Source organism: Elephantulus edwardii, unplaced genomic scaffold (genome assembly GCF_000299155.1).
Source record: "Elephantulus edwardii isolate Elephantulus edwardi_28Jun2011 unplaced genomic scaffold, EleEdw1.0 scaffold00065, whole genome shotgun sequence".
Lineage (NCBI taxonomy): Eukaryota > Metazoa > Chordata > Mammalia > Macroscelidea > Macroscelididae > Elephantulus > Elephantulus edwardii.
The window spans coordinates 7,840,049-7,852,158 of record NW_006399815.1 but is presented as its reverse complement, the minus strand read 5'-3'; the positions used below and the strand labels follow the sequence as shown (position 1 = coordinate 7,852,158).

Sequence of the window (12,110 nt, the reverse complement as noted above, 5' to 3'; positions counted from 1 at the left end):
AGGCAGAGTATATAAAAACTCAAAGCTCATACTCTGCCACAGAGCTCGTTCTGATTCACAGTGATCCTCCACTGGGTTCCCAAGACAATGTATCATAACAGGAGGAGGCTACCCATCTTTCTCCTGATGACTGGTTGGTGCATTCTAACCAGATGAGTCACTTGGCCTTTAGGTTACCAGGATAACATACTATGGACTATGCTTCTGCAATTCTTTATTCGCTAATTTTATTTATTTTGTTTACTACCAAGAGGTCCATGAGGGCAAGGATTTTGTTTTGTTCATCACTTGATGATTATTTGTTGAAGCAGTTACACCAATGAATACAAGTGGTATTCAGTAAATATTTTACAACCAAACGCATGAATGAGGAAGTCCAAATCAGGGCACTGATTGAGCCTCCAGCCTCCTAGGTTCTTACTGTGAAACATCAATGTGAGTTTCCTCTCGTTACTCAGTGTTTTCCTTCAGTTGGGTAATGCACAAACTCACTCTACAATGTGAAACAGGGAAAGCCCATTTCATTGTCTTATCACTTCTCTAATCAGACTTTCCTTCTTCTCTCAACCTAACTTTACAGCATAGAGAGAAACAGAAAGGACAGGATTTTCATTTATTGACCTCACACCAGCTGCAAGCTATAAAGTAAGTCCTCTAAGTTTAGCAATGGTTCTGTTAAAGAGAGGGAGATAGAATTCAGAAAATTCTTTTGTGTTTCTGTTGCACAATCAGACTATTGCCTGACCATCACTAAAATCTTTCTCTTTGCAAACTTCTCCGGTAAGCATAACTCTGAAAAAATTAAACTTGAGAGGTTATGCCAATTTGCGAGGATGTGTGCGAATTATGGAAGACCCTGCAAGAGGGAAACTAGTAGCTGGAAACTCTACGCAAGCAGCTTAGCACAAGCATGTTGCTGATTCTCTCCTCTACCATTTACCATCGCCCACATTTTCTTTACTAACATCTCATTCCTCTATACATTCTACCTCTCTCTAAGCACAAATCAAGTTTCATTCTTGGCCAATTAATGTCACAAATATCCCTTTCATTTTGTACTTTAAAGTACTTACCAACGTATCCTTTTGGATTTCACAAAGGCACATCAAACACAACTTTTCAAGCACCAATCTCACAGCGTTCCTCAATCCTGTGGTTATACACGCGTGTTTTCATTTGAGCTACCCAGCAGCCATTCGTCTAATTACTCACAGTTGCCCCCTTCTCTGTCTGGGTATATATATCCCTGTCTCCTCTTAGTTACCAAGCCTCCAATGATTGTCATAAGCTTGTTCCTGCTTACCTCTACAGCACCACCTCACTATTACTTTGCATGTTACCTTTTACTTCAATTAACTATTTTTATTCCTGAAATGGGCCAAGCACTGGTGTCTCCAGATGTATATGCACACTCCACTGCCTCTCTTTGAAATGCTTTAACCCTCTACCTTTACTTGACAGTGTCTACTCCTTCAGATTATGAGCAGTTTACTCAAGGAGGTCTTCTCTGAACTCCCATCTAGGCTAAGTGCTCATCCTGTCAGTCTCCACATCATCATCTGAATGAATCTCATCTTATACATCTGTGGGCAAAAAAAAAGTTTATTGTGGTATTAATATATCATCACCTATTTACATAATTGGTCTTATATGTAAACGATAATAAAAGCCACTCTTAAAATCTTACAAATACAGGCAGGCACATTAACCAATGGAGTAAGGTATAAAATACTTATTAAAAAAATAACTGAATAGCAATTTTCTATAAAGCAAGACTCTGTCACTGGGTACAATTAGAGAGAAAAAACCTAAGAATTCATTACTCTATACAATTAATCTCTGTAAATGAAGCATTCTTAAGTATTTTAATAAATGAATGTTTAAATGAATGACTTTTTTAAAATTTGAGGGTATATACTCCCACCAAAAAAAGAAAAAATTTTAAGATAAAAATTTTAAAGTATAAATGACTAAGAATGTGAAACAGCCAAAGAAAAAATGAGGCAGAAGAATCCTTGAAGGGCACTATTGTAAGGAAAAGTAAATGGAGACACACTTAAATTCCTTGTTACATTTACATTCATAACTTAGCATTATTTTCCCTAAAGAAGCTTTCCCAAATTGTACCTCACATAACCACATGATCTAGCCTCCACTACTTCTTTGACTTCATCTGGTATTTTTCTCTCTCTCTCTCTGTATCTGTCTCTCTCTCTCTACATTTGAACAAGTTAGATTTGGAACATATCAAATAAGTTCGCAGTTTGAATTAAGGTATTTTTCTTCCTTAAGAACTCTTCCTCAGGTGGTGGTTGTTTTGTTTTGTTTTTAAATTTGTTATCATGAAATTTGCGTTCTGAGTCATATCTGACCTTTAAAAATAATTTGCTGTGGCCTGAACATGAATTTTATTATTATTATTATTATTATTATTATTATTATTATTTTATACTGGTTTATATTCAAAGTTTATAAAGTTCTTATGCATTGCTTTTCACATCGGATCTTTCAATGATTTTGTAAATTACTATCTAATATGGGAGGGACTGGAGAGCATTATGCCAAGTGAACTAATTCAGTCTCATAAAGACAAATACTGTATAAGCCCATTCTTATAGAAAGAGTACAGGTATTTCAATTTTTATAGCTGAGGTTTACACTATTGCCAAGAAAGAAGACATGAAAACTTTACAAAGTTGCAAAGTGACTAAGAATCCTACACATATTCTAAGCTGAAAAGGAGAACTACCTAAAACAATAGAAAAAACCTTAATAAAAGTAAAATTGGAAAATGGCAGATCATTTGGGAGGCTGGACTATATGTGGTATCAGGATTGGAGGAAGACTCATCAACAACCTGTGTTATACAGATTGTTAGATTACCTTGATTGCTGAAACTGAAGAGGACCTGAAGAAGCGCTTGCTGCAGAAGGTCAAGGACTGCAGTCTTCAATAGGGATTGAAGCTCAACATCAAGAAAACAAAGATTCTTACCACAAGGCTGATTTGAAGCATCATAATAGATGGTGATGAGATTGAGATTGTTAACAGCTTTAGGTTGCTTGGCTCCACAATCAACACTCTTGGTACCAGCAGCCAGGAAATCAAGACTAATTGCAATGGGAAAGTCTGCTGACAAAGACCTCTCCAAAGTACTGAAAAGCAACGATGTCAGTCTGGAGACTAAGGTGCATATGATCCAGGCCATGATCTTTGCAATTACTTTCTATCCATTGAACTAGGGATGATAGAAGGAGAATTGATGCCTTTGAGCTGTAATACTGGAGAGGAATATTGAATATATCATGGACTACTAGGAGAACAAACAAGTTCATCCTAGAGAGGGTGATACTAGACCGCTCCTTGGAAACAAAGATTCTGAAGCTTCATCTGACATACTTTGGACATCTTGCAAGGTGGGACCTGTCCTTAGAGAAGAACATCATCCTTGGGAGAGTAGAGGGACAGTGCAATCCAGTGACTGGGGTAATCACCAATCCAACACGTATGTCGGAGACAATAAGATTGGCACAGGATAGAGAAGGTTTTAGGGATGTTATACATAGGATTGCTATGAGTCGCAGGAGACTCGACAGCACATAACAACAATAACAATTGCTCTCAGAAAGGCTGCTGTCAGAGACTTCTCAAAAGTCTGAAGAGCAATGATGTCAGTCTAGAAACTAATGTATGCCTGATTCAGGCCATGGTCTTCACAATTACTTGTTATACATCAGAGAGCTGGGCAATGACCAAAGATGATAGAAGTATTGATGCTTTTGACAAGTTGTGGTGCTGTAGAAGAGTGTTGAACATACCATGGACTTCCAAGAGAACAAACTGGTTTATTCTGGAGCAGATGAAACCAGGTTGCTCCTTGCAAGCAAAAATTTTGAAGCTCTGTCTCACATATTTTGGGCATGTAGCAAGGAGGAATCAGTACCTGGAGAAGGACATCATACTTGGACAGATGGAGGGTCAGCACAGGAGAGGTCAGCACAGGAGAGGTCAGCACTGGATGAGATGGATTGACACAGCGACTGGGGTAAATGGGGGTGGGGTGTCAGAGACAGTGAGACTGGCTCAGGATAGAGAAGGTTCAGAGCTGTTGTGCATAGGGTTGCTATGAGTCGCATGCACCTGAATGACACAAAACAACAACCATTCCTTACCAACTCTGAGAGCTTAAGGTCTTAGTCAGTTAGCGGGGCCAGGATAGAACTCCCTCCATCACCTGACTCCCCACTCTAAATGATCTGTGGCCTCTGCTCACACTGAGACATCTGGCTTTCCCCAGACAGATGCTGATCATAAAATATGAACAGTTAAAGAAAGAAGTAAGACTTTGTATATAAATATAATTATATGGCTGTTCTCCATACTTATTTTACATTTAAGCCTTGTTGAAAAGATAGCTTTTTCTTAGATTCAGTCTCCTTGCCTTCAGTCTTTTCTCATGCAAGTCCAAAATTAAGAAAGCTGCTTTTCCATATTTACATTTAAAAAGAAAAAAGAAAAAGAGCTTCATATATGAAGCCTCTGTTTTAAAATTTCTTTGTTTTCCCAATACCTATCTATGGACTTACTACTTATTGAAAATCTTTAGTTTATGGAAAAAGTCTTTTCATCAGGCTTCTGAGTAAATAACTTTCCAATCTTATCTCCTACCTACTGCCCACATACCTAAGCCTCTCTTTGCTGCTACAGCGAACAGGTTACACTTTTACACACACATATTGCTCTATCTACACTGTACAGACAGCCACACTGTGTCTGAAGTAACAGGTGGTATGAGACACAACTACCCACCGGCATCAACAGATGTTTGAGCGCTACATTCATCTGTGAAGGAGTCAGGTACATAAGACACTTGTTCAATGACAGAAAAGTGAAAGCCACTTTTGCAGTGAAACCTGTATGGACTGGAACTCAAGGAGACTGCTTTATTTATCCAGGTCTCACAAGTTTCCTGCCTCAACAGTCTTATTAATTTCTTATTTCTATTAATGGGAAATATTGGAGTTTTCCCTCTCTAAAAAGTTGTGGTGATAGAATAGGTTTGTTACTTGGAGTTTGCTTATTTCGACTTTTGGTTTGCTTGTTTTGCCATCTGCAGTAGATTTTACTAAAAATATATCTGATATCTATCTGAGAGCCTGGCATTCACAACCACTAAACTTGGCTACCAAGTTTCATTTTCATGGCCCCAAAGCACAGGGTAAAAGTTCACCTTGTTGTTGTTGTTAAGTGCCGTCAAGTCGCAGGCGACTCATAGCGACCCTATGAAGGGAAGTCCTCGACGCTTGGGTGCCTTTCATCCTCTCTCCATGTTCATAGGGTTTCCGGAGACAAGCTATTATGGAAGTGGATGCCATTCCTCCTTCCAAAAAAGTTCACCTTACAAACTATTTAATTAATTGAGGCTGTTGATACTATGAACTGTAACATTTTAGGACCATAATTAACTAAAACCATCAATAAGGAGATGGGCGGGGGAGGGGTGAGAAAGGAAATCATTTTTGCTTTTCCTTTAATAATTTTAGTTCATGTGTTAATCTTCAAACCCACCTATTTGACAGATTCTCATGTAGGTGTATCCTTTACAATATAAAATGTGATTCTGTAAATATTTCTAAGCAGCAGGGTGTGAATTAGGAAGGGTAAAAAAGGTTTTCCTAACTCTTTTACTAATTATACTCATAACTCCCCACATTTACTAACAAAACAATAAACTGCTCATTATTTTTGTCATTAATTGATAGTCATTATTATTTATTTAAGACTGTGTATGTTATTTGTACCTAAAAATGAAAGTGATTTGAGTTTGAAAAGAGTAGATGCCATCTTTACATCTTAGTGGATAAATACGTTGGGGGCAGGACGAAGCTTATTGTAACTAAAAGAGAATGAAGTCCTAAAACTTTGTATTTGCTTTTAATTTGTCGTTTTTACAATAAAACTTTAGTACAAGTTCTTTTAAAAAAAAACTAGAGTCTGGCTTTTCTTGAACCATTTTCTTGCTAATAATGAACACTGATAATGAATGCAGAGCCCTGCATATCATTATCTGAAGCAGTTGTGCATTCAGAGGGTCTACTTGGTGGTTGGTTTTCTTCTTAAAGAAGCTAAACAGTTCATTAAACAAGCTGCTTCTGAATGGTAGATCAGAGCAAGCATAAGCTGGCTTCTGTAGAACTCCATTGTGAAGCTGTACCATTTGTGCTTTCTTTGAAGCCATTAAAATGAAACCCTTATGCTCATATTAAAAGCATAAGAAAAGCATCCATTATGTCAATAGACATGGCCCTGGACACAGTGAAAACCACTCCAAAATGGCCCTGTTATAATAGCAAAGGTTAAGAAGTGCATTCCCGGGGGAACCTTCAAAGGTCTACATATCATTTTATCTCAAAACAGATGGCATCACAGTGTTTGGAACTATAGTTTATGGACACCTACAATCTCAAATAAATCCTTTTGAATCCCACTCTTTTGTCTAGGTTTTGTACTTTGATAACTGCCGGTGCCTTTCTCCTCATCATATCACTGGATGTGAAGATACACGTGCATATGTGGACAAAATTCTTAATAAATATAGCTTTTATTTAAATACAAGCAATGTATTTTATTAGTAATAGAGCTGTAGATTTTACAGAAACCTATGATTCCTAGATTCCAATCTATTTTAAATCCTCCAACTCTGATTTTTTAAAGAAAAATAGGATGATGAAGATATATATTGCTGGAAATATCAAATTATATAAGCCACTTTGGAAAACAATGAAGAATTACCTAGCATCTATCTGTATATATTAGAGAAACTCTCAAACACAGGCACCAGGAAATTCTAACAAGAACATTCACAACAGTATTGTTTACAGAAGCAAAAAAACAAAATACTCAACAGATTATCAATAGGATAATGGATATATATGAACTGTGATATCCTCAGACAATGAAATACAATACCTCAAACAAAACTAAGGAGCTGCTGCTACAGGAACCAACAGAGATGTATCTTGGAACAATACAGAGTGTAAAGGGGAAGGCCCAGAAAAATACAGTATGTTTCCATTTAAATGAAGTTGAAAGCATGCAAAATGGAGTAATGTGTTATTGTTATTTAGGGAAGGATATTGTTATTTAGACATATGCACACACACACACACTTTATATAGTTACATACTTAATATAGTTAACTTTAGTAAAACTATTTTGAAAAACAAACAAAAGAGAAGGAAAATATAAAATGCAAAAATGTTAGGATGAGGCAGAGAAGCAATGGAGGTATAAATGCTATTGTTCTAGTCTAAATAGCTATGTTCAAGTCTGAACCTGGGTTTTGAGTATGTTAGGATCCATTTTATGTTATTCTTTGTCACATAAAGAGTGTGTGTGCGTGCGCGCGCGTGCGTGTGTGTATGCATACTCATATAAAGGTTTATAAAATGTATTTATCGATAAGAATAGCTTTAAAAATGTCTATATCTCAAGTTGGACTGAAACCATTATTTTTCAGTTAAAATGCTGTGAAAGATCTACCATAGGTGTTACCAAAAAAAGGCGAGTTCATTCTTGTAATAATTTTAAAAAATATATATTTAAAAAATCTAGTGAGAAAAAGCAGGGTTGTACAAATGTGAATAAAAGATGAAAGTGAAAATTTTCCACGATGACTTGCTATAAATATCACATATCAAATTCTATTTTCTATTTTACAAGAAAATTGTCCACATATATTTGATAATTTCTAAAAGTTCTTAACAGTTCTAAAATTCACTTCAAAATGTCATCCACTAAGAAAATATGCAAATTTACCTATAAAAATTTTTTATAGAACATAATTTAATTACAAAAAGTTTCATCTTATAGAATTTACCTGAAACCGCACAAAGGCTGTGAGATTGCGGAAGATGATTCTTCCTGATGTCCTTTCTGTATATAAGATGCGGCTTGTTGTGATCATCTTCATTCTCACTCCCACCTGCCTCCATTACAGGTTCCAAGAAATAGTCACCATCACTCGCTTTAAATGTTCCAATCTGAAAATAAGGACAATAAAAATTAACTTCTTTCAAAATAATCATGAAGAAGAGAGGGCAATTTGTGCCTCCAGTTAAAATGTGCAAGCAGAAGCAGACCAGCCGACTGGTTTTCATTAAATGTCATCAATAAGCGTAACTTTTTCTCCTTTCTACGGCTCACTTTTTTTCCTCTCCATGTTCATGAATAAAGTTATGAAGGCTCGATAATATTGCCATAGGTGATGCAACGGCAAAAACAGTAAAATGGAAAGCAATCCCAGCACATTTCCAGTAAGGCCTGCTTCACTTAGTCTAAACAAAATAGCATAAGACAAAATTTATGTCAGACTCTCTCAAAAACTCATTCATGTCTAACAGGAACCAACGCGTTGCTAACCCTCTAGCGGAAGCTGTAAATCACATGGGAGAAGACTTCTATCTTCCCACCATCACTACCACCCCCTGAGCCCCAAGAGTTGCTGGTGGATTCCAACCACCAGAAAGGTGCTGCCTCTGGGTCAGCAGTGCAACTCCCTACAAACTACATCACCAGAATCCCCCAAAGGTAAACTAGAATGCGATAAAAAGAGATCTTTAAAGTGACGCTGGGAATTTGGCATTTATTTACATAGTAGTAGTTTGCTAAAAATTTTAACAAAGATATCTTTTGAACTATAGACAGCATCCAACTTGCCACGGAACATCTCTACTAGTTAACTAGTTGCATTCTCGTTATTACCATGCCCAAAGTTAAACCCTTGATTTCCCTTCCAAAACTTGCTGACCTTACAAGGTTTATGTTTTAGTAAATGGCAACAGCACCATTCAGGTTGCTCTGACGGAATAAATGTTAGATATAAATCATAGAGCTCTTTTCTCTCTCACTCCATATCTGCAAGCTTTGCGAGCTCAACCTGTTAAGTCTAATTAAAACCAAACCACCTCTAACAAATTTCATCGCTACTACCAAGATCCAAGGATAGGGCAGGGTTCAGAATGGCTGTTCACAGGGTCTCTATGAGGTGTAGTTAACATGATGGAACCTAACAACATCAACAACCATGATCTAAAACACAGGGTTCAAATCTACCCGCTTCTCTCAGAGGAACAAAGATGAACAATCTCCTCCCATGTGATTTATAGCTTCTCAAAACCAACTGGAAGATAAGCTATGAGTTTCCTCCAACTCAACTGCATGTAACAACCACCACTATGATCTAATCTAATTAACAATCTTCTTTCCTAAACCAAACTGTAGACAGTTTCCATAAAGGGGTCAGGTAATTTCTCTAAGCCTGAATCATTGTCACTCTTCTGGTGGGGCGGAGGAAGCTACTAAAAACACATTCTAGTGATTCTATATAACACTGAAAGTAAAATTCAGTTTTTCCTTTAAATATATATATATATATATATATATATATATATATTCCTTTAAATATATACATATATATTCCTTTAAATATATACATATATATTCCTTTAAATATATACATATATTTTCCTTTAATAATATAATCAGCCTTCAATATTCTGTATCATCTCCTCACTCCTCTACAACATCCCATGGCTCACTCCACAGCTCACTCCTGGTATCTTTACCATGTATGAAATACAACTGAGATCTGTGAAAATCTATAAGTTCTATAACACACTCCAGTGTCTCCGGATATACAAGCAAGTCATTCATTTGAGAGTATTTCACACAAATAGATTTCCACCATGATTTCTGAGAATGATTCTATATACATCTGTTGTGCACTGGCAAAGTAACATGCAATTATTAACTACAGTATTTTTTTTTCTTTTTTTTTATTTTTTATTATTTTGTGTGCGTGTACCGTCAAATCAGATCTGACTGGTACAGGAGGATATTGCGCCTCCTTCTCCGGCAGAGCATCTGGTGGATTCGAACCGTGTTCCTCTGGGATTGCAGTGCAGCGTCTTGAAGAGTATTGTTTTTAATAGTAAAATCTTAGAACCTATTCAGAAGTCCATGGATAGGATCCATATGAAGAAACTACAGTACAGACATAAAAAGCAGGGATCTGAAAAGATTGGGTAATGACAGGTATGATTCAATGGTGATTGAGTTTATAAAACTAATGCATGGGAATGATTGTATGAAACACAACAGGAAATGAAGAACAGTGTCAAACACTGGAACACAATGTACATGAACTTTGTTAGGAAACCAATATAAAAGAAATTAATTTTAAAAAAATGGAATACCATCGTGTGAAACAAACAAAAAAGAGAAAAAGGAAACATTCTATACAGAGGGAAAAAATATCTAACACAAACTATTAAACGAAAATATAAAACAATAAATAAGGATATATAACTTACTGGTGTGAACTATAGTTAGTTTTCTTCCTTAACTAACCTGTGTATTAAAGAAGAAAAGCACAAATATTTTTATTTGTTTTTAATGCTGCTAAGTGATTCTAGAAGAATTTCATAGAAATGGTGCAGATGGAAGTGAGAAACTGGGTGCATAGAGGAAGGATTGAGTACAGCACTTTCCTTATCTCAGATTGTTTCTTTTGCCTAAAATTCTCTCTCAATCCCAAATCCTACCTCTGACTCATCACTTGGCCTGGCTGGCTCCATTTCATCCTTCAAGTCTCAGCTTAAATAGTAATCACCCAGAGTGCTCTTTCTTGACAAGGTGTCAAGGTAACCACACCCCTACCAACTCAAAATACTTGAGACAAACAAAAACAGTGCCATCAATTGGATTCCAACTCAGAGTGATGCTGCAGACAGAATACAAGTAAGTGCCTGCAGGGTTTCCAAGGCTGTAAATGTTTATGGGGGCCATCTCAGCTTTCTCCAATAGCGGGGGAGTTAAAATCACTAATATTTTGGTTTGCAGCAGAATTCCTTAGCCATTACACCAACAGCTACTTAATTTCTTTTTCAAAAATGTTTAGTTTTAATTTCTTGCAATTAATTTATTTTAATTTGACTCTGATTTCCCTACAAAGTTCATATACATTGCCCTCATCTCTTGTGTTTATATATTTGATTGCTATTTACAAACATTGTTCTCCTTGAGACAAGTGGCTTCATAAAGAAGCCTCAGCCTGGATTCTCATTCCCTTAGACAGTAGCAGGGAGCTCTGGTGGCTTAGTGTTAAGGAGTTGCACTGCCAACCCAAAGACATATGGTTCAAATTCACCAGCCGCTGCATGTAAGGAAACTGAGCAATCTATTCCTGTGCAATTTATTGCCTCTGAAAACTCTTTACGAGTTGATTCCGACTTGACAATATACAATAACAACAACAATGCAGTACCAGGAGTCCTGGTGGTGATGAGGTTAAAGCACCTGGCTGCTGGTGAAATGACTGGCAGTTGAAATCCAACAGCCAATCCACAAAAGAAGGATGAAGCCTTTGGATTCCTAAGATTCACAGCTTTGGAAGCCCTATGGAAAAGTTTTATTCTGTTCTCTGAGGTCACTGTGGTTAAGAGTCAACTGATAAGAATGATTTTCTGGTTTAATACAGTACCCAAGACACAGGAGACATGAAGCCAAAAAAATATTTGTTGAACCATGAAAGTTCATCATTTCCTATTTTTTGTAAGGTCAGTTTATGTTAACAGAAGTCAAAACATAACTTTGGCAGCAGAGACTGTTTATGAAAATTAATAAAATATAATTATAGAAAAAAAATCCAATTATGAGGTACCTGGATTATAGTATTGCAACTGTTCTTCTGGCTGAGAAGGAAAAAATATCATTCCAGAACTATCAATATCTCCTTTTAAGTGTATTATAGCACTCTAGGGAGCTCTGGTGTCCTGGTGGTAAAGTAGCTGCACTACTAACCCACAGGCATGAAGTTCAAATCCACTAACTGCTCTGCAGGAGGAAAGTTGTTTCCCATGTGATTTACTGCCTCTGAAAACACCCACTGGAGGGTCAGCTATGGGTCAATTCCAACTCAATAGTACAGAACAACAATAACAACATATCTCTTTAATTGTTGTTGTTGTTATGTGCCATCGAGTCGCCTGCGACTCATAGTGACCCTATGTACAACAGCCCTAAACTCCACTCTGTCCTGTGCCAATCGC

At 36.8% G+C, this 12,110-nt stretch overlaps 1 protein-coding gene across 1 annotated transcript in view; it reads right to left on the bottom strand.

Annotated features, from left to right (window-relative positions):
* LOC102857539 (A disintegrin and metalloproteinase with thrombospondin motifs 20-like) overlaps positions 1 to 12,110 on the bottom strand; it is a 280,569-nt gene that overhangs the window by 245,962 nt on the left and 22,497 nt on the right. The window contains exon 3 of the mRNA XM_006888233.1: positions 7,880 to 8,042. Coding sequence (XP_006888295.1) covers positions 7,880 to 8,042 — 163 coding nt within the window. The remainder of the gene's footprint in view (positions 1 to 7,879; positions 8,043 to 12,110) is intronic.